Source organism: Saimiri boliviensis, chromosome 9 (genome assembly GCF_048565385.1).
Source record: "Saimiri boliviensis isolate mSaiBol1 chromosome 9, mSaiBol1.pri, whole genome shotgun sequence".
In the NCBI taxonomy this organism is placed as follows: Eukaryota; Metazoa; Chordata; class Mammalia; order Primates; family Cebidae; genus Saimiri; species Saimiri boliviensis.
Window position 1 is genome coordinate 123,064,537 of NC_133457.1, and position 22,977 is coordinate 123,087,513.

Here is a 22,977-nt window from a genome sequence, read left to right on the forward strand (position 1 = left end):
AACTTTTTTTTTTTTTTTTACATATTCACATTTCAGTCCTCCATTTGGGGAAATTATTTTTAATTCCACTGTCATCTACTCCCACTAGCACCATGTATGAAGCATTCAGGACATGCAGGGGCTGCGTGGGGCATTCTGCACACCCTGTCTCACTGGTCTTCCCAGCATCCCTGTGGAAGGGTGCAGCAGTTATCCCATTTGCAGATGAGAAGTGTGAGGGTCTTGGTAGTGACTGCTCCAAGTTTTTGGAGCCTGGCAGCAGAGATGCAGAACAAATCCTGGTCTCTTGGTCTCTGGTCTGGAGAGTTTAATCTCAGTACACAGTCACCTTTTCAGTCTTTCAGAAAGGCCAGTTATTATCACTCATGTGATTAACTAAACAGAGTTCTTTAATTCCCAAATCTTTCTCTTTGTGATGGATGCCTGCAGGTGTGAGGCCCAGGACTTGGATGCTGACACCAGCTCATGGTGCTTTCTGGTTCTCTGAGAGGCTAAATCTTGGTTAGGAGGTTTCACAAAACCTCACTGCCTCTGGAAGACTCTCTGGAGCTGGACCAAGTGCCTGGCTCCTGATTTAAGGAATCTGGCCATGCACAGCCAATTTCCTGAGGCTTGCTTGAATATATTGAATTCCTCTCTCCCCGCTTCAGCCTTAAAATATTACTAGTGTTTTTGTGATTTGGCCCAAATATCAGGAATTAGGAAGGAAGCTCATGAAATAAATGAATCCAGATTTTATGCAGCCAGGCCTGTCAGTGCACAAACCTAATTGTGGGCCCAGGCCTTTGTCATCATTTCCCTTCTTTAGATTCAAAGAGTGAAGTATTTTGATGATGCTATTTTTAGGGGAAATCGACATGAGAAATTGCTTAATACTGATCATAAAACCTTACAAGTATGAGGAAAGCTCGGTGTCAAGTCCCGTGCCGTTCAGATGCTTAACGCTCTGTTGCGACGCTCAGATTTGCGGAATGCTGTTGCCGGGCTGGAAATCTGGAGGATTTCAATCTGGATGGGACAAAAAAGTGCCCCACTCTGGCGTTTTGAACATGTTGCCAACAAGCCTGACTTTGGATCTTAGGGAAGGAGAAAGGAAAATGAAAACAGTGCTAAGACCTTTTCTCATCTGTTCTAAAAAAAAAAAAAAAAAAAAAAAAATACTTTTGTTGTGTAAAGAATAAGTATCTAGATTTGATTCCTCTCAAAAACGAAGCTATCATTTGAATAATTCAAGGGGAAAACTTCTAGGAGAGTTGGCTTTCTTTTCCCTCTGAATTTTTGCAGATGATTTTGTCTGATGAACTCAGCAGAGGCTGGAGAGGCACGCTTGGCTGTGGCCAGGCGGACGGCGTGGCTCCCACCCGGCTGTCGTGGGAGCCTGCTCTCTGGTTTTCCCAAGTCTGAGGGCGACATCACATACCCTCAGGCTCACAGAATCACTTCAGATCAGGGTTGGTGAACCTTTTCTGGAGAGGGTCAGATAGTGCCCTGGAAGGGGCCACGCAGTCTCTGTTGCAACTACTCATTTTTGCTCTTGCAGCACAAAGGTACCCCGAGACAAAACATGCAGGAGAGGCTGTGGCTGTGTCCCAAGAAAACTTTATTTATGGCCACTGGCCTTTGAATTTCATATAATTTTTATGTGCCACAAACTATTATTTTTCCTCTGATTTTGTTCTTTCGTCAGCCATTTAAAGATGCCACCTCCAGGTGGGGGTCTGGATTGGCGCACACTGTGGTTTGCTCATTTTTACCTTCCATGCTTTCCCGATAACTAGAGTGGCCTGAAACACAGTCTCTTTCCTTGAGAGGGAAAATGCACTCCCAAACTGATGCCATGACGTTTTATTGCGGGCCCACTATGTGCCAGGGTCTGTGCTAGCTGCTGAGGATACAGGTGAGCAAAACACTTTTCTGAATGCACACCCAGTGGGCCCTTTAGATAACCCCACACAGAGCCAGCAGCTCACAACTGAGATGAGTGTGGTGAAGAATGCAGCACCCTAAAAACATGAGACAGGACCTGACCTGGCCCTCGGGGGCCAGGAGATGTTTGAGTTGGATCTAAAGGTGGGCAGGAGGCCCCTCGCTGTTTCTGTTCGTTGCATGTTAGGATCACCTAGAGAGCTTTAAAAACCCTCCACCTCTCAGGCAGCAGTTAAATTAGATTCGCTGGGCGTGGGACCCAGGCAGCAGCGCTTCCTCATCCTCCACAGCTGATTCCAACTTTGATGCCGGAAGGTTGAAAAGCCAAGAGACAGAGGGAGGCGGGTAGTGGCTTCCAGCCCACGGAAGCAGCAAGTGCCCGAAGTGGAAGAAACCTTGAGATGGTGTTGGGCTGGAGGGAAGGAGGAAGGAGGAAGCAGCAGGAGACGGGGAGGGGTTTGGGTCAAGAGGCTTCTCATCTTCCTGCCCACACGCCGGCTGGGACGCAGAAGCAGGACCATGCTGCTGCAGGAGCCTGGGGCGGCCACAGGGCAAGTGAGTGGGGTCTGCCAGGAGCCCGAGTGTCTCTGCAGGGAAACGTCAGGGACAGGGCAGCAGGGGCTGCTCTGGGAAGGGACTGGCTGTTGACAGTCGCCTCTTCTGTGCCGCTTGAATCCTTTCCTGCGTGCCACCTGTAATCAACCCGTAATCAGCGTGGTAATGGCAGGGTGCGCGCCCAGTCCTTCCCTGCGCCGCGGTTCCCAGCCTTCACCGGCTTCAAAAATGCCTTTTCTCACTGGGTCGACCTGAGGTCAGGCCCTGCCTGTCCCTAATCGTCCTGGTGCCGGGTCACCGGGTCCTCTTGCAGGGCGATTGGAACTGTCGGCGGTGGGTGTGCAGCCGCCCTCTCCGGCTCAGGGGAGGACCCGGAGTGAGGGCTGCTGCTCCAGGGTAGGCACGGCGCGCTGCCGCCTCCGCCGTGGGGGCGAGGGCTCTCCGGGGTGAGGGGCGGCCGTGCTTTCCTGGCTTTGGGGTGAAGGAACCCGCGGGCCCAGCCACTGCCTTCCGCGGCTGGCAGGGACGAATCTGCAGCCGCGGGCGCCCTCCTGTGGCCCGCCAGGCTCAGGAGCCTCCCTGCACGGCGGCAGGGACTTCACGGGACAGGCCCTGTGACGCCGCGGGAGGGGACTGCAGGGACTCCGGAGCCCCATTTGAGCCCCCCGCCCCCCCGCAAACTCACCTTTGAACTTCCTTGGCCAGGACAAACACCAGGAGTGCCCTCTGCCCTGCACACGCGCACGTATGCGCACACGCCTGTGCATACACGTCAGACACCCTGGAGCGTGTCTGGAAGCAGGTGGGCAGCCTGGTGGAGTGAGCTGGGCTCGGGGCAGGGCCTGCAGGAGAGGGCCCACCAGCGCCATGGGCGGTGAGGCAGCGTCCAGGGCACGAGTTTGCTCCCCCACGGGGTGTTACTTTATGATCGATGGTCCGTTTTATGAACCACTCTGACCCCATCCGCTCCTGTTCCTGTGACTTTAATCATCAGCTAGGACCTAGGAAGGACCCTGCTGGTGGCATTATTACGTTATTAGATGTGTGCAGTGGGGCCACCTGTGTCCTGGGTGGGGGGAGAGTGACCTCTCTGCTGACTTCACTGCTCCTTCCACCCTCCTCTGAGATGTCAGTGACCAAGCAAGGCCAGACCCAATCTGGCAGGAAGGACCCCCCTTCCCCAGCCTCCTAGCCCTGGTCCCCAGCCTAAGTTTCTCTGTGCCAGACACTGTTTATGTTCTGAATGACTTTCCTCCATCTCCCTGTATGCGTTGACTTGGCATTTTCTTAAATAATTTAAGGAATTTCATACCCTGTCACTGGGTATAAAAGAAGAGAGTTTGTTACCGTGTGCTGTGTTCAGTGACCTGAGATTGACTAGGCATTCTTTCCTCAGGGAATTAGCGATAAGTCAAGCCTGTCTGGTTTCCATGTGGTAGGAATGCCAGGGGACACATGTCTGCATGTGTGCACATATGTCCACCCACGTGTGCTTGCACGGTGCACATACATGTGCCGTGACTGTAAAGCGTGTGTGCCTGTGTGTGTTTCTAGGAGTGCATGTGCATATCTGCGGCACGTTCCGCCTCACCGTGGCTGCTCAGGCGCCCTGCTCTGCCCTCCCCACTTGCACCCTCAGAAGGAGAGTGGCCCGGGGGAGGCTGACCTTCCAGCAAGAAGAGGGGGGCCTGGGCTCCCACCACTCCCCCCACCCCTCCCAGCCAGCGTTTCTTAGCAACAGCCCTGCCACCAGGGCTATTTTGGGAACTGCAACTTTTCATTGAACATGATTATGAGCTGGAGCTCTGAGCACAGCCCAGAAAAGTCCCGCAAGGGCTGCTGAGCCGCAAAAGCAGGGAAGGTTCTAGGACTGAAGAGGGCCTCGTGCTTTCTCTGAGTCTGGAGACCTCTGGCCCTTCCAGGTTCAATGCTCTGACCTTTTCATGGTGGTGGTTGTGATGATTTTGATGATGATGGTGATGATGGAGGTTTCCTTATTAACAGCAGTGACAGTCCTGGCAGCAAAAGATCTGCGCGTTCTAAGGTTTTGTGTCCACAACTGTAAGTGGCAGGTGGCAGCCTTGCCTGTCACATGGGGTGGGTGTGAAGTCAAGATGGCAGAGCCCTGCACTCCCCCGCGCCGGCTCTCACGTTCTCTGTTTTGCCAGGGGCCGGTGAGCTGTGCTGTCACCGTTGCATGTCGAGTGCGAGTCAGCCAGCCACGAGAAGGGCTGATTGCAGTTTTGAGCTTTGTGGCATCTAATTTTGTCTAGATGGTGCGCTCTCTTGGCTTGTGTCTGGGTTGGTGAGCTCTTACAGCTCAGGGTCGAATCTGGCTCAAGACCTGTTATTATGTGGCCTTTCAGCTAAGAGTGCTTTTTAAATGGAAAGACTTTCATATAAATAAAAAAGAATCAAGGAAGAGTTGCGGCACGGGTGATATGGCAGGTGGCCCGTAAAGTCCAGCATCTTCACCATCTGCCCCTGTGGGAAGAGGCTGCCAGGCTCGCCTGGACCTCTGGGCAGCTGACGTGGCTGTGTGGATGAGATGGTCCAGCCCCAAATCTCCAGACTTCTGGCATGGCTGACATTTTCATTTACCCAGAGGAACCATGTGCAGCAGAGGGAATATGACCGGCAGCGATGATGAGGTCAAATCTCTCCGGAGTCCCAGGCAGGAAATGGGTCTGGCATGAGTCCTGGGTGTGGTGAGGACTCCGTGGAGGGAGAAACGATTCTGTCCTGAGCCTGCTGTCAGCAGATGGGCCTAAAGGTGCAGGCCAAGGGGCTAGGTCACCCTTGTTACCCTCCTGTCATCATTAGAAACTGTCACCAACAAGAACAATAACAGAAAGCATGGGTACTCCATGCCAGATGCATTCCATACCTTAGCTTCATGCATTCTCAGCATTGCCATGAAGCAAGCAGAAATATTATCCCCATTTTAAAGATAAGGAAGCTGAGATCCAGAGGAATTTGCTGTTCGGGCACAAAAAATGGCATGTGCATGCTGTTTGTCCAAACAGGACACTTTCAGGAGTGAAAGGAACACTGTCGAGGACACGGGCGGCAGGTGGGGATCAGGACTGACAAGGGCTTCTGGACCCTGTCCCCGCAGTAAGTGTTCCCTCCTCCTTCCAGTGCCAGGACGGGAGGCATGTGGGAGGAGGTCAGGGCCTGCTAGCGTCCCCACACGGCCACCTCATGGCTGTGTTAATGTGCGCAGGTCACACTGCCCTTTGCACCAGGCCTCCAGGAGCCACCGCACAGATTGAGGGGAGTCCTGCAGGGCCAGGTGAAGGCTTCGGGCCTGGGTTTAACATGCACCTGGGTGATGCGACTGTGACTGGCTGGCCCAGGGCCCTGACATCCTGCCGTTGGGTAACTGGGCCATTTCTTTTGCATTCTGAGTGCTGAGCCCCTCACCAATAAGGTGCGACCCCAGGGATGACAAGTCAAGGACCAGTCCCTCAGAGGCCGCAGCAGGCAAGCGTCAAGAGAGGGGAAGCTCTGGGCCTTTCCTTACACCCTGAAGTGCCTGTTCTTCTGGGAAGGTTCCTGTCAAACCTGGGGACTCCCGGCCCTGTGTCCCCTCCCTCCATGGGTGTGCCCTCATTCCTGGGCTCACGGTGCCGCATGTGGTCTTCTGTGTAGCCTCGGGCAAGGACTGTATCTTGTTGCCAGGGCCTGTCACAGTGCCAGACATGTCATGGGTGACCCATACATGCCTCTTTAATGGCTGGCCGAGGGTCGAACGGTGGGTGCAGAGGCGAGTTGCTTCTGTGCAGCCACAGCAACCCCTGCGTCTGGGTAGCCTACACAATCACCGTTTGTTGTCCTCTGTCTGGGTTGGCCTATGATCTGCCCCATGTGTCTGCTGATTCCGGCCAGCTGCTGGGCATGTCCTCAGGACAAGGGTCCAGGGACACAGGAGGGACAAGCAGGACTGTGAAGGCACTTCTCATGCCACTGCTGATCATACCCGCTGTGTCCCATCGACCAAAGCAAGACACACGGCAGCAGCCAGGGCACAGTGGGGCTACCGCAAAGGCGCGTGACAGTGGGTGTGGACGTGGCTTGGGGACACTGCACAATCTCCTACAGGTATCGGAGGAAGAGAGGGCACATGGAGTTCAGTGTCAGAGCAGAAACCAGGCTAGGTGTGCTGAGGTGCCCAGGGCTCTCCTGGGGAAAGTCTGGACTTGGAGAAGGACTCCTGGGGTGTATGGTCCGGGAAGAGAGTTGGGGAACCACCCAGAGCCTGGAATAAATACTTCTCAGGAAGACTCTTGAGATGACAGAAGGGATGAAGGAAGGGAGGTGCAGGCCGGCTGACAGCTGCATTTCCTTGCAGATGCTGAAAGCAAAACGTGCAACCCCGATGGAGGACCCCGATCCGTGCAGAGTGAACCACCTACTCCCAAGCCAGAGATGCTGACTTCAGAAGATGCCCAGCCCGGAAGCCCCTCGGCCACTGGGACGGACCAGGTCTCCCTGGATGAACCACTGTCCTCAGCCGCCCACTTGGACGATGCAGGTACTGGCTGGAGATGGCGCGGGATTGAGTTTCTAGGATGGTCATTGGTCCCCACTGGTGCCCCTGGCTATAGCTTAGGCAACAGCCCTCAAAGAACATTGTTCTCAAGAGACCCCGGCCCATGCTCCAAGCGCTGCCATGCTGTGCTGCCTGGCTGGCTTGAAGTGTTTGCTGGAGCATTTTTCTCTGCTGTCTCTTTCCAAGTCTGGCACAGCCAACAAATGAAGGCGCTCAACAATTTTCACCTCCTCTCCCTGGCACACCTTCCTCCCCTCCCAGGGTGTCTTTGCATTTCACTGGGACCTTCTAGGCAGGAAAGTGCTCTCTAGAAGGGCAACTGCCCAGTTGGGGGATTTTGGTGGCCCTAAAACAAAGGGGTAGGATGTAGGGTTGAGGGACTTTCCTGTGGCCTAAATCCCGCCCCAGAGGGCTTCTTTGCCTGAGAGATGCTCAAGTCCCTGTGTGCACCCATGCCTGGGAACTGGCCAGTGCTGACGCAGGCTCTGCATGCTGTTTTCTGTGCAGGGCTCTTCCCGCTTCTGCATGAGTGGAAGTGGGTTTGGTGCCTTGCTCCAAGCCTCAGTTTCCCTCTGTTAAATGGGAAAAGTAATGGGCCTACGTCAGGGCTGTTTGGAGGGTGGGGGGAACTTCGCACAGCGTCTCCTGTGTAGAGTAACTATTGTCAAAGACAGTAGGGGCTTTGGGGAGTGGTGGTGGTTTTTATTTTAATTGAATAGACCAGGGTACTCCCAAGGACGGGGAGAAGGAAGGAAGGATAGAAGGGAAGAAAGCAGGAAGCAGCTGCAGAAATCTGTGGGTGCTTCACCAGCTCCTCCTGCTCCTCTCCCACCTGGAAGAGCGATTCTTCTGCAGTGTCACTGTTGACCTGGAATCCCATCGTCTCATAAAATTTCAGGCTATAAACAGGCCTCGCACAGCTTGGGGGTGGGCAGGTGAGCGCATTCCTCTGTGAGTGTGGGAGGTTGGAAATCCAGCCCCAGGATAGCCGGCTGGCCTTCTGCTTCAGAACAGGGGAACACCTGGTCTTCCAGGCCCATGCTTCCTTCTGCCACACAAAGGTGACAGCCACATCCTTGCAGGCCATCCTCTCCGGCGTCCACAGCGTGCCTGTGGTGCTAGCAGACACCTGCCCAGGGCTGTGCTCGGCCTTCCTTGTGGGTGGCTGGCTGCGTCTCTCCAGTTTCACTTGCCTTGGAATTTGGGGTCTGAGAGTTGTGGCCCCTGGAGGGTCCCCGCTCTGACACAGAGGCCCCCTCTACACACACAGAGGCCTCTCCACACACATACACACACACACACACATACACACACACACGTCCACACACAGAGGCCCCTCCACATACACACACAGGCCCTTCCATATACACACAAACATACACACACACACAGTTCTGCACACAGAGGCCCCCTCCACACACACAGGTCTCTATGTGCCCCAGGTGTCTGATGTTGGGGCTGGCGTGATTCTTAGGCTGAGCAGAGCCTGGCCTTCCTGCTGTGGTGTGGACCCTGCAGCCAGCCCTTGTGTGTGGCCCTCGAGCCTTCCCGAGGGAGGCAGGCTGCTGTGCCCAGCCCGTGCTGGGGCTCACACTGCCTGTCAATGGTTTCTGTAGCTCAGCTCTGGGCCAGGGCCTGCTCCCTCAGCATTCTCTTCTGACCTCAGACACACGCTCTCGCTCTCTCCGATGGTGGGTGTGGGGATGGGTTCCTGAGAGCGGTGTGTGTCTCTTGAGATTCTGGATTTGTATCAAGGACCCTCTCCTGGGTGAGGCATGCTGGGGGGGTCTGAGGGAGGACTGAGAATCAGCTGGGCAGAGAGTGAGGTGGGGAGCGTCCCAGAAAGGGGAATAACATGCGAAGGCGGGACGGGAGCACACACGTTTTCTCTAAAGCGCCAGAGAGGAAAGAGCGTCAGCTCCGTAGGCTGGAGGTGTCTGCCGCAGCCACTCCACTCATAGATGACAGAAGGGTGGGGCTCTTGTCACTGGAACTTTATTGATTGAAAACAGCCCAGGGCCCGGTGAGGTGGGTCATGCCTATCATTCCAGTGCTTTGGGAAACCAAGACAGGAGAATCGCTTGAACCTAGGAGTTCAAAGCCAGCCTGGACAGCATAGCATGACCCCATCTCTATGAAAAAGTTTTGTTTTTTGGCTTCTGGTTTGAATTAGCTGAGTCTGTGGGTACACACCTGTAGTCCTAGCTACTCATGAAGCTCAGGTGAAAGGATAGCCTGGGCCCTGGAGGTCAAGGCTGCAGTGAGGAGTGATTGCACCACTGTACCCCAGCCTGGGTGACAGAGCCAGACTGTGTTTCAAAAGAAATTCAAATAAAAATGGCCCACAGATCGGAGAGAGAGAAGAGACTCAGCAGACTTTCCCGAGGGCAGCTGGAACTGACAGCGGCTGGAGAGACAATGGGCTTTGCTTTGTAGGAAGCTCTCTGCTGCTGGCTGGGCAGGCCCTGGGGCCAGGGAGCCTGACGGAGCAGCGTGTGGTTCCCTGGGGACCGTCTCATTCCCGACTTCCCCAGTGTGAGTCCTGTGCCCCTGGGGCTCGTGAGATGACTTCAAGTGAATGGCACATGGACAGACAATGAGAAAACATTATTAATGTCTAATTAGTAATGAAGATGTTTAATTAAACAATAATGAAAACACTTTTGGTAATTAGGGCAAGAGGTATTGGCTTCTCATTTGGGGCAATAATAAAGATTTTCTTATGGAGATAAAAATGTGAATTCACCTAAAGTAAAATCTAGCAAACAGAAGTGTAGAAAGTACAGAGGAATGTCCAAAATGCCTAAAGCAGGAGCCACAAGCCTGGTTTGAGAAAGGCCGTTTCATTCCTTAGGGATGCAGCCGGCTTATAGCAGTTAGTGACATTTGTCATCAAGCCAGGGATAACAAGAGCTGACACAGGTGGCTGCCTGCGTGCAGGGTCAGGAGCACGCTCTGCTAAGGACTGCATACTCATTAGCTCATTTGGACCTGAAGTGGCCCCCAGGGGTCTCATACCCGTGATAAAAGCCTGGCACACAGGTTGAATAACTGGTACAGGTGGCTGGAAACAGGGCAACGTCTTCGACATGAGGCCCACCCGGGTCTGAGGCACACGGCTGAACTTGCTGAGCTGCGGGGCCATGGGCTAGTGACCTAACATCTCTGATTCTGTTTAACCGACTGAAATGAGGATAATAATCAGTCTGACCTCCCAGGATCGCTAAAATTAAATGAGGTGATCCCCAGGAAAGATATACCTCCATCTTAACACACACCGAGCGTTCAGAAAGTGTTTGCTGCGGCTACTGTAGCTTCACTGTTACTCTCACCATCATCAGCATCATCATCTGTTGTCTTCATTGCCAAACAAACCCTTGGAAAGGGATGCACTAACACACAGTATTTAGCTGCCTACAGATGCTCCCTGAGAGCCCCTGTCTCTAGCAGCACGTGTATTTTGGGATGTGGGACCACCTGTGGTTTGCTGTTAAGCTGGGACAACCCCGAGGCCTCATCCAGCCCTACAGGCATGGGACCCTGCAGCAGGGACATTGCCCACCTCCACAACACCAGGGCAACGTTTAGAAGCTTGGCCATGAACAATACCCCCAAAGGGGTTGTAACTTAACACAGGGACCTTAATGCACTACTGAAAAAATTGCAAGCCAATGTTTAAAAATCAGGAGTGTTCACAGAAATCCACATGTGCAGTTTCTTTTCAGTCGTTAAAGTTCAGGCCCCCCGGGTCCCTGTTCCCACATAGCCAGGGTCACTGGTGCTAAGCAGGAGCGTCCCCGTAGATGGGCCTGGCCCTTTGAGTGTTGGCATTTGCAACCCCTTCCATGAAGGTTAGGAGACTGGTCTTTGGAGCCAACCCCTGTGTTACTGACGTCATCTTCTGCTCTTTGGGCCTTCGAATTTTGTGAGGGAACAGTTACGGCCACGTGAGTAGTTGAAGCCTGAGGCCACTGTGAGGCAACATGGTCCTCAGTCTCCAGTTGGTACTGCAGAGCTCAGGGATCCAGCAGCTGTTTGATGCTGTTTGTCTGATGCTGTCTGCTCTCTTCCCACGTTCTGCACCTCAGCACCCAGGGGAGCGGTCCACATCTGGGTCCAGTGGCTCTGTGTTGTGGGTAATTCTATAACACACAGATGTCATCTAATGGCAGACGAAGCCAGATCCTTGAGTGGCAAATGTGTCATGTGACTGCTGGAGCCTGGGCCCTGCTTCTGTCCTTGACAAGTTCAGGGAAATGTCATGGGGGTCCAGAAGGTGGTGCCCTATGGGTGATGGTCTACACCTGTAGGAGCCCCTGGGGTCTCTGCAGTGGTGCTCACTGCCATCCTGAAAGGAGAGCTGCTTTCTCTTATAAAAAGTTCTCCCTTGAACTTTGCTGTGGATGGGGAGAGAAGTCATCAACAAGCACCAGGGGCTGTCCTGGGTCACTCCTGGCATCCAGGTGGCAACATCCAGGCCTGGGGCTGCTGCTTCTTCATGCCCCAACCATGACGAGTGTAGGTGGAAGGGGATACATCTGAATATTGCACATCTCTCGGGAGGAGGACACTGGCAATGATTTTGACCATTATTTTCCTTGAACCTTTGTTTCGGCCATTTGGGTTGACTTTGGGCTTTTGTGTTTGGGGTGATTTTGCTTTGCTTGCTTTTGTTTGGATGGTGCTTGATATGGTTTGGCTTTGTCCCCACCCAAATCTCATCTTGAATTGTAGCTCCCATAATTCCCATGTGTTGTGTGGGAGGGACCCGGTGGGAGATGATTCAATCATGAGGGCGGTTTTCCCGGTACCGTTTTCATCGTAGTGAATAAGTCTCATGAGATCTGATGGTTTTATGAGGGGGTAACCCCTTTTGCTTCGTTCTCATTCTCTCTTGTCTGCCACCATGTAAGACGTGCCTTTCACCTTCCATCATGACTGCGAGGACTCCCTGCCTGTATGGAAGGTAGAGTCCATTCAACTTTTTTTTTTTTTTTTTTGAGACGGAGTTTCATTCTTGTTACCCAGGCTGGAGTGCAATGGCACAATCTCGGCTCACCGCAACCTCCGCCTCCTGGGTTCAGGCAATTCTCCTGCCTCAGCCTCCTGAGTAGCTGGGATTACAGGCATGTGCCACCATGCCCAGCTAATTTTTTATATTTTTAGTAGAGACGGGGTTTCACCATGTTGACCAGGATGGTCTCGATCTTTTGACCTTGTGATCCACCCGCCTCAGCCTCCCAAAGTGCTGGGATTACAGGCTTGAGCCACCGCTCCCGGCTCATTCAACTTTTTCTTTGTAAATTAAAGGTATGTCTTTAATTAATCATACATTAAAGGTATGTCTTTATCAGCAGCGTGAAAATCGACTAGAAAGTGCCACACCAGTGGCAGAGCATTCCCTACAAAGCCCAGAAGGGTCTGGTGTTTTGACACAAATGGGAACAGGGTTCTGTCCAGAGTTTTCGTTGTGGGACGGGGTGAGTTCCTGCCTTCCCACAAGTGCGTTAATGAAAAAGGAGAGTGCACTCAGGGAGCAGGTTCTGTGTGCACTCTGTTATCTTATAGCAGCCCCATAGTTTTGGACAAGAAAACAGAGCCCAGAGAGGTTAAGTCACTTTTCTAAGGCCATAGAGCATAAACATGGCAGGACTGGGTTTGATCTTAACCATAACACTCTATAGCCTAAATTCTAAAGCCAAGCAGAAGATAAACGTTTGTTCTGCTTCTAGAATGTTCTGGAATGTGAGTGGCTTCTGAAGTCTAGAACAGGGGTTGTCAAACTGCAGGCTGCAGGTTAGATACTGCCCATGTCTGTGTCTGCATGGCCATGGAGCACTGCTTGAGTGGGCTGGCCCTGGGAGCCAGGAGACCACAGTGAGGTGCCTCCCTCCCTGAGCCCCGCACCTGCCTCCCCAGCTAGTGGCTGCCCTTCACTACTGCCTGGGGCCTGTGCTGGTTCCGGCTACTCCTGGGGTGTGGGCTGTGGGTAACTGATGGACACTGAGTGGAGGAACCTCATCTGGGAGTTGGTGAGCCACCTGGCCCAAAGCCAGCTGCCCAAGCTGAGACCAAGAACGTGCTGGGTGTCACGGGGGTGGAGTACAAGTGACCATGGCTCACCACGTCCATCCTTGGGCTGGCTACCTTTGAACTCCAGAATGTCTTCAGCGGGTGGTAACTGGCTGCAAAGTGTGCCCCCTGTCCTGGTAGCCCTCTCAAGGCAAGTAGCAGGGCGGAGCTTTTCTTCTTATTGTTTAAGTTTCTACATAATATTCTTGATTTTGCCTCTTGCTCTAGAAAGCCAAAAATGTTTACTGTCTGGATCTGAACAGAAAAGGTTTATCAGCCCCTGCTCTGGAAAATAAGTGAGGATTACACAGAAGGGTGTCAGTGGAACGTGCTTAGCAAAGAGATACAAGTACTTTGTGAAATTGTGGTGGTGTGGCTGAGCTTCAGGTATTTCCATTCCTAGCTCTGACCTCTGCATTGGGGTTTGTACAGTGTAGGAGCCTTTGGTGAGACTGCATTTGGTAAGAGGCAGCTCTGCTGGTCCAGCCCCAAAGGAAGGAGACCCCCAAATGCAGGGAACATGCAGAGCCGATGTCTTCTTTCACTTTTTAACAAAATTGATTCAGCACTTGAGACATTAACAGATGTTGAAATTTCAGTTTTGACAAGATTCCAAAATACAATGGTGGCTGCACACTCACATGAGATGCAGAGGACGGTGTCAGAGAGGAGAGGGAAGATGGGGGGGAGGGAGGAAGGGAGGGAAGCTGGGAGGAAGGGAGGGAGGGAGATGGGGAGGGAGGGAGGGGATGCTGAAAACCGTCTCATGCCCTTAGAGCCATCAGGCAGACAAAGGAGGTGAGGGTTGTGTGTGGTGAGGATGGATATTTTGGGGGAGACTTTGGAGGAGGGTTTTGGTGATCATAGCTCCTGGTGAGTCCAAAGACCATCAGGGTGGGGGTTGGGGAACCCACAGTCCCACCTTGGGCAGGTGGAATGGAGGCAACAAAGACCACAGGGCCCAAGCCCAGCCTTCCAGAGTTCTCCATACTAACAGAGACTGTAATAGCAGCAAAGACCACAGGGCCCAAGCCCAGCCTTCCAGAGTTCTCCATACTAACAGACACTGTAATAGCAACAAAGACCACAGGGCCCAAGCCCAGCCTTCCAGAGTTCTCCGTATAACAGACACTGGAATAGCAACAGAGATCACAGGGCCCAAGCCCAGCCTTCCAGAGTTCTCCATACTAACAGACACTGTAACAGCAACAGAGATCACAGGGCCCAAGCCGTAAATATTTTCTACCTGGCCCTCTGCAGGAAAGGCCTGCCAATCCCTGGTTTGGAGAATGAGTTTCCACTGGGGTGGGAAGCATTGCCAGGAGCTGGGAGGCTGGTGAGGAGGCCCAGGCAGAAGTTCTGATAGCTCACAATGGGAGACACATGGATATTTCTGAGAAATACTTTGGAAGTAAAGTTCATGGGACTAGTCTGTGAATTGGATATAAGAGGTAGGGAACAGGGAGGAGAGGACAAGCGTAGGATGGCATGGGGCATCTGGTCTGGCTGGACAGCTGATGGGCTATGGAGCACTGAACATGGTGCAAGTGGCTGATATGGTTTGTCTGTGTCTGCACTCAAAATCTCATCTTGAATTATAACCCCTATAATTACCGTAATTGCCATGTGTCAAGGGGGAGACCAGGTGGAAGTAATTGAATCCTGGGGGCAGTTCCCTCCATGCTGTTATTACAGTGAGTTCCCAGGAAATCTGATGATTGTACAGGGGACTCTTCTCCCTTCACCTGGTACATCTCCTTCCTGCCACTTTGTGAAGAAGGTGCTTGCTTTCCTTTCACCTTCTGCCATGATTGTGAGTGTCCTGGGGCCTCCCTAACCATGGCGAACTGTGAGTCAATTAAACCTCTTTCCTTTATAAGTTACCCAGTCTCAGGCCATTGTTTTAGCAGTGTGAGAAAAGACTAATAGAGTGGGGGTTTGTCTGGATTAGTGTCATGTCCACACCTTCTAGAATAGTGCCTGAATCCCATGGTTGTTCAAGAACATTTGTAAGATAGTTGATCGTTGGATGAGTGAGAGGGAAGGGAATACTCAGGATGGTTTTTCCTGGGGACCAAGGCTCTGGTTAGGATGTGATTGGCCTCCAAATGGAGATAGACGCCAATGTGACTGGCTGGTAACATATGAGTCTGGAGCTCAGAGGAATGATTTAGGGTTGACAGAGAAATGGGATCAGTTCTGAAGCCAGAGGAGTGGCTGGGAATGACGTGTCAGAGGGTCAGATGAGGAAGACGTAGGCCTGCATCCTGGGGCAACCCAGGTGGAGATTCAGATGCAGGCAGCAGGACCTGCCAGAGAGGCTGAGCAGAGGTGGCCGGGGCCCCAGGGGAGAACCAGGAGAGTGTGTCAGGAAGCTGGGGGGAAGTGTTAGAGATGGTGGACGGCTGGGTGGGGTGGCCCGATCTCAGTGAGGGGCCCAGGACTTGCTGGGTGGAGATGCAGCGTTAAAGGTCATCCTTCATAAGTTTATTTTTCAAAGGAACAGATAATTACAGCCAAAGCTGGGGGTATACAGGACTGCCTTGGTTTTCGTTAGCAGATTTTAGATCTTGTTGGGATCCCAAAAAGAAGGAGTCAGTGGTGCAGGCCAAAGGGGACAACCTGTCAATAGCTCAGTGGGATGTGGAGCTGGCCCAAGTCAGTGCTTTTCTAGTGAAGTCTTATGTGGAGATCGGACATAGAAGATAGATGCAGATGACTGGCTGGGGCTGACCCAGTGGTGGGGACGCCGACCCCAGGCTGCTCTGCCTCCCTGGTAATGCTTCCTTTGGTGGCAACTCCGAGTAGACCCTCGGAGCCTGGTTCGAATGCTGGCCACCTTATTCAGCCCCCAGGACCCTGGAGGAGATGAGTGAAGAGGAGCACTGAAAGCTCTAGACAGACCTTCACTGCTGTGGTCTCATGTTGGCCTTTCCACCCTTGTAGTGGGCAGGGCCGGGTATTTCATGCAGATATTTGTACAGATGCGGAAACCGAGACTCACTCAGCAAGGTGGAGACCAAGGTCACTTATCTGTAAATAGGTCAAACACACAGAGGAAGGGGACAGATGCTGGATACTTGTGTAACTGAGGCCAGATGAGCCATTTCCATGACATCTGTCTCCCAAAAGCAGGACTTTGGAAATGTGCTAGGTGCCCAGTCCCCTGGGAGCATGACCAATTCACAAAGAAGCAATCAGGAACAAGAAGTCCTGTGAAGCCAAACAAAGCAGGGTGTGGATACAAGGACCACATTGAAGGCCTTTAGAATAGCAGATGTGTGAATATCTGAAAAGGGGTGGGACCCACAGGAGGAAACTTCAGAGGAGAAAACTAGGCCTGGGCTGGCTACTGAGAGCTCACCCCATGCCTGGTGGTCTTGGCCACGAGCTTGGGTGCCGAGGAAGTGGGCTTTGGAGCGTGGTGTCCCAAGAATGAGGGTGTCCACTTGCCTGTGCTGATTTACGTGGACAGAAAGCTCCACAAGGTCATAACTGGAGCCTACGTAGAGAAAATGGGCATTTTCATGCTTACCTGCGGCTTAACAAGGAAACCTCACAACTATTTTTACCTGGAAGGCACAAGATGTTTAACTTTGATGTTACCAGGGCAAAACTTACTCAAATTAAACAGCTAATCAGAATTGTAGACTCTTGCACATTTTAAATTACAATTCAGATGACATAATGACAGCATAGGAGTCTTAAACCCTTTTTAACAAGTTAACACTTTTGAGGACAGTTCAATAGTAATAAGAAAAATAAAATGAAAACTGCACTTTGACGTGGGTATCCATGCAGAACAAAAGAGAGCCAACTGTAATGGTTGTCGTCAGTTCAGGCCAACTTCGTAACACAGAGCTGAGTCTTTCCTGTGCAAATGGAGTATATGTTGTTGGGGGAGAACAACACATACCCCATCTCTGCTTTCAGATATTTTGTTCTTCAGGTGTTAGGAGGGCTGGCCCTTCTGAGATAAGGACTCCAGTGTCATGAACTTAACATAAGAAAGGGCTAGGAATGAGAATTTAAAACTTCTAACATGGGTAATAAAGGAACAGAAACTAATGATAAGTAATGGGATACAGGGGGCATGTGCTATTTGCATCTGGTGTTTCACTGGAGGCTCTCTGCGGGCAGGAATTGGGCCTGCTCTAACACCCCCTCCTGCCACCACTGTTTTCAGCACCACGGACAGCACCAACAGCTCCTGGGTACCTCCAGAAAAGCAGCTGATAGATGAATGAACCGCACAGGAGCTAACACAGTGACCCAAGGACAAGCTCCAGCTCCACCAGGCTTCTCCCTCAGACATACAATGGGGAGAGTGTTTGTGTCTTCCTCGTTGGGTAGTTGTAAAAACTGAATAAGATGATGTGTGCCAGGTGCCTTCCACAGGCCTTACCACTCAGGAGTGTGCTGAGAGGGCAGGGGGTGAGGGAGTGCTGGTCCCAGGGAGACCGCCTCTCTTGGATAAGAGGGAAGGAAGAACAGAGGTGTTGGGGACAGCAGTTTGCATTCAAGTCAGAAATCCAAGAGGAGCCCCAGTCTGATGGCCTCAGTTTCCCCTGTAAGGCTGGAGATGAAGTTGTGTGGCAGGAGCAGGTAAAGGTGGGAAGCTGGAGGTGGGGAAGGGAAAGAAAGGGCTTGAACAGTCGTGCAGAGCACCTGCAGGAGGATGCTCCTGGCCACAGGTCCTGTAGAGTGACAGGTCTTCTTGAGCTGGACCCCACAAGGCTCTTCCTGCTGCAATATGAGGCAAGGGCAGGAGCAGACAGGTGGCAGCTTCATCCCCAGATGGAGCTTTTCCAGAGAGTTAAATGGAAAGGAATCCAGGCAAAGGACGCCGAGGCTGTTGGTCAGATTGTTGCTGAAGTGAGGGATGATGGAATCCAAGCCAGGTAAAAAGAGAATAAGAATGGGAAGGGTTGATGGGCTGAGGGAAAGCCGAGGATAGGCAGGCTGAGGGGTGGTGGTGAAGGAGGTGGAAGGAGCCTGAATAAGCAGCTAGAAAGGGGGGATGAGGGTTCTGGGTGGTCCGACCCTTCCTCCAAGTCAATCCTTCCTATCCTCGCTGCCGCCCTGGGCTGGCATGCTAGATGTTAGGGCTGCTGCAAACAGACACCTGAGAATGAGAGCTGCTGGACTGGAGGGCTACACTGTGTCAGGAACACCTCTCGTGGCCATTTCTTGTTTAAATTGAGAAACAATCCTGTGAGGGGCTGTTGTTAACACAATGCCACACATGAGTAAATGGAGTTTTGGAAAGACTTAGTAACTTAAACAAGGTTCCAGAGTAAGTACAGAGACTACTTGAGCCTGGGTGTTTCTGATTCCAAAACCTGGCATGGTGAAAACTGCTCCTAGGTGAGGCAGGAGCTGTGGCATGCACCCCTCATGTAGAAAAAAGAATGGAATCCTTCACGCTACTGAAATGACTTCTCTTTCTCCATCCCCCTGTCTGCTTCTGATGGCTCTATTGAGAGTTGAACTTGCAGGAAGTCAGTTCCCATGCGAGGTGACTCTCTGTATGCTCTTTACTGTCCCGTCCCACCACACCCTCTTGCTTTGCTCTCCTACTTCCACTGCTCTCAGATGAAACATGTTTTTGAACTCTCTGCTTTGCCTTTGAAGCAGCCAAGATGCCATCTGCGTCCAGTGGTGAAGAAGCAGACGCTGGCAGCCTCCTGCCCACCACCGATGAGCTCTCCCAAGCCTTAGCTGGGTCTGACTCCCTGGACAGTCCTCCCAGACCTCTGGAGAGATCCGTGGGCCAACTCCCCAGCCCCCCACTGCTGCCCACTCCACCACCCAAGACAAGCTCCAAAACCACAAAAAATGTCACAGGTGGGTCCCCATGCACCCTGTCCATCCCCTTTCCTTTCTCTGCTCCATCCATCCATCCATCCTTCCATCCATCCATCCATCCATCCATCATCTATCCCTCATATATTCATCCGCCCATCCATCGTCTGGCCATTTGTCTATTCACCTACTAACTCATCCACCCATCCATCCTTTCATCCATCCATCCATCCATCAGTACTTTTAACCAGTCTTGACTGGGCACCCACTATGGGCTGGTTTTCATCATTAGCTTCTGTGACTGGGGCTCAGAGCAGGTCCAGAGGAGTAGATCTTACCAACGAAACTGTGATTGTCAGGAGGAGACTGCCTAGACTCCCTTAAGCAAACAGGGGAGGCTTGTTGCAGGAGTCGAAGGGGGCATCTTCCAGGACCTGAATGTAAGAGATACAGCCAGCCATCTGTCTTTCTCTTTCTGCTTCTCTCTGAGTCTCAGTCTCATTCAATCTCTCTCCCTTCCCCCTCCCTTTCTCTGCTGGTCTCTGTTTTGCTGTTTCACTTTCCAGTGAGTTCTGTCCAGCAAGGCAGAGCCAGGAGTAAACACCAGACGTTGGTGGTTAGATTGGGGTGCACAGCTCGACAGAGGTCCCCAAGTCATACATTTACGTAGCTTTTGTCACACTGGCAGAATAATCCCAGCAAGTAGAGGTGATTACTTCACAAGCTTAGGTATTTTTTTGTCCCATTACTGCTGGAAACAGGACACACTGATGGGCTCAGAGAAAAAGTAGGCTGTTGATATATCAAGAGAGAATTACTTTTCAGAGTACAGCCTTCCATGCTGTCTTTGAAGGCTGTGTGCGTGAAAGATGACACATAGCAGCGTTTGACAGTTTTGCTGTAATCATCTCACCAATGATTAACCACCATCAATGATTGCAATTTGCTGGGTAGGCACCAGGTGCCCCATTTATACTTGAGCAAACTGAGGCTCAGGAAACTCCAGTAACTTGTCCCAGGTCCTGGAAATGTTGGAGACTTTTGAACCCAGTTTTGGGCCCAGAGCTTGTTGCTGCTACACATGTGGTCAGGGACCGGTGCTTTCCCCTCTGATCTCACCTCATCCTCACTGAGCTGCTTTCCAGTTTTCGTGGAAGAGGGAGCTGCCACCTCTCGGAAGAGGTGTCGGCTGCTGGGACAGGGAAAGCCTGGGCACAGCTCGGGAGGACTGGGTCCCAGCCCCTCCTCTTTTGCAGGAACTTTACTGCCCCTTATGGGGTGAATGTTCACCCTGGAGGTGACTCTTGGGTGGAAAATGCTTTCAGTGGGACGTTTTCTTTGTGTACCTAACACAAATTAAGTATCCCAGTCTAACTGATGATCTTAACCAGACAGCACAGAACCAGAGGAGGTGAGATACACCCCACAAGAGGGCTCTTCAGCTGGGATGGCAGATGTTGTGGATGGGTTAGATGCGGGGCTGTGGTGCCCCGTGGTTCTCTGAGTAGGGTTAGTATGTTGGAGGATGTGCAGCTGGCTGGGTGGAGGGGTGAGTGAGGAGATGCCCCACCCCCTGCCCAAAGATTTAACCCAGGCTCTTCTCCCTGCCAGAACATTCCCCCTTCCTGCTCTGCCTGGTCAGTACCTTTGCATGCTCGGGACCGCAGCTCGAGCTGTTTCTCCTTCGGGGAGCCAACCCCGAGCCCTGACCTCAGGGCACCACACACCTCATCTTCCAGCATTTACCATACGGCTCCACCTGGTTTAGTGGGTTGAACAGTGTCCCCTGCAAAGTTCATGTCCACCTGGGACCTCGGTACATGACCTTGTTTGAAATAAGGGTCTTTTAAACTGTCATTAAGTTAAAGATCAAGCTGAGCTCATGCTGGATTAGGGTAGGCCCTGAATCCAGCAACAGCATCCTTGTGAGAGGCAGAACAGGACACACAGAGATGGGACTAATGCCCCCACAAGCCTCAGAATGCCAAGCATTGCCGGCAGCCACCAGGAGCTGGGAAAGAGGCCTGGGACGGTTTCTCCCTCGCAGCCTCAGAAGGAACCACCCCTGGCAGAGTCTTGATTTTGGAATGGTGGCCTCCAGAACCGTGAGGCTTGTTCTGCTGCTTTAGGCTGCCCAAGGAGCCTACACGCCTTGTCTGCTGGGTGGTTTGCTTCCCGCTAACCACCTGCCCCCCAGACAGTAGTGCCAGAGAGCTGGCCACACCTCAGCGCTCACCATCAAATCCAAGTGCAGACATAGTGCAAGGCATACAGCAGACACTCAGCATGTACAGATGAAGATGGGATGGGTGGATGAGTGAATGAGCAAATGAATGCATGCATGTTCTGAACCTGTCTGTCTGCTTTCTGCATCTTTTTACATCTCTGTAAATGAATCCAAATACTCTGTCTTTGTGACGTGGCAGCATACATGACAGTACAAAGTGTGAGGCCAGCTGCTGCTTTGCCTTTTGTTATTGTCTGTGTGATAGTTCCTGTTTTCCTCCATTGAAACCTAAAACCATTTAAAGTCCATTCAAGTAGCCACCGTCCACCTCATCTTATTCTAGCTAATGTATAATTTGTTCCTGGCCTTCAGTAACTTAGTGATCCAGAGAGTTTCCTGCCTCTCCCGAGCTTGGGAAGGTCGGGCCTCAGGCCGCCCAGGTCTTGACTCTGACTCCACACCTGTTAAATTCTGGCATTCTGTTCCCAGTCTGTGGACACTTCTGGCTTCCACCCTGCCGTGGGTTGCAGGGACATCAGGGGACACTTTGACACTTTGCCAGTGTGCTGCCTTGGGGACAGAATTGAGACTGGGAGGGCGGAGGAGGTTGGTTCCGAGCTGTGGGTCCTGGCCTGAGTTTCTCACTGGGGAGACTACCTTTTGGTGACTTTGGTTTAATTTTCTCAGTTTGTCTTTTTCCTTTTCCTTTGGGAAAAGTTTCACATGCTTTAGCAGGTGAACACTAGATGGCAGCAAAGAAGAAGGTCCCTCCCTGGGCTTCCCGTGCGGCAGGAGGGGACTCTGGCCCAGCTGAGTCTCCAGCCAAGGACCGCAGGTGTCTTAGTTCATCTGAGTGGCTTATAAGCCACAGACATTTATTCCTCACTCTTCTGGAGGCTAGAATTCCAAGACCAAGATGCCAGCAGATGTGGTGTCTCTGAGGAGGGCTCCCTTGCTGGTTCATTGGCCAAATTCCTGGCCTTTCTTGAAACATCTTCATCTCTGATCAGCCTCTGAGTCAGCACAGGCCCATTAAGACAGGCCGGTTCTCCTCTGTATGCTGCGGTCCCCGCCCGGACCCTGGGGCAGGAATTGCAGGAGGTCCCTTGCACTCCTGGATTCCACCTTCCTGGTCCCTGGAGATATGTTTACCCCTCTCCCGTTAGAGCCTTCCCTGCTGGCACCTGGTCCAGCTGGTTGGCACTCAGCTCTGCAGGATGGGGATCCCTGCCTCTGCCAAGTGTCAGTGGAGCTGGGTGCGATGTGCCAATCTCAGCCCCCACCTCCTCCTGGTGACCTGCCCCTCAGTTGGCTTCTGAACCTCAGCTTCCTCATCTGTGAGGTGGGGGTGACAAGAGGTCCCCTGCACAGGCTGGGTAGGGTGAGCCAGGCAAAGTGCTCTCTGGGGGCTGTGGGCATGGTGCTGGCTGACACATCTGTGATTGACAGTGGGGCAGAGACCCGGGTGGGATCTCAGCTCCACCAAGCTGAGTGAGAGCAGGCAAGCCATGCTGTCTCAGTTTCCCTGTTTGTACAACAGGGCTAGTGATTCCTTCCTCATGGTGTTGGGGTGAGGTATAGAGGCCATGATGGTTAGAGATGGGGGCCTGAGGGATGCTGAGAGTCACCTGCGTGTGCTCAGGAGTGGGGCACTGTCCTGAGCCCAAGCAGCCTGGGGAGGCTGAGGCTGGGGGTGAATGCACAGCGCAGTGTGTGGAGGCAGGGTATGGGTCTCCCTGCAGCCCCTGCCTGGCCTGGCCATTTCTGGCATGGCTGGCTCCTTGTCATTTCTCAGGTCTCAGCTCAAAGTTCCCCTCTGCAGAGGAGCCTCGTCTGA

The 22,977-nt window shown here is 52.4% G+C and overlaps 1 protein-coding gene across 11 annotated transcripts in view; it reads left to right on the forward strand.

Moving 5' to 3' along the window:
* The window catches only part of PHACTR3 (phosphatase and actin regulator 3), a 263,489-nt gene that overhangs the window by 165,220 nt on the left and 75,292 nt on the right, over window positions 1-22,977 (forward strand). For 7 of the 11 annotated variants that reach the window (XM_074406722.1, XM_074406725.1, XM_010343166.3 and 4 more), the window contains 2 exons: window positions 6,836-7,018; window positions 18,743-18,955. In XM_074406722.1, coding sequence (XP_074262823.1) covers window positions 6,836-7,018; window positions 18,743-18,955 — 396 coding nt within the window. The remainder of the gene's footprint in view (window positions 1-6,835; window positions 7,019-18,742; window positions 18,956-22,977) is intronic. The other 4 variants (XM_074406723.1, XM_003932643.3, XM_074406728.1 and 1 more) reach the window with 2 other exon arrangements.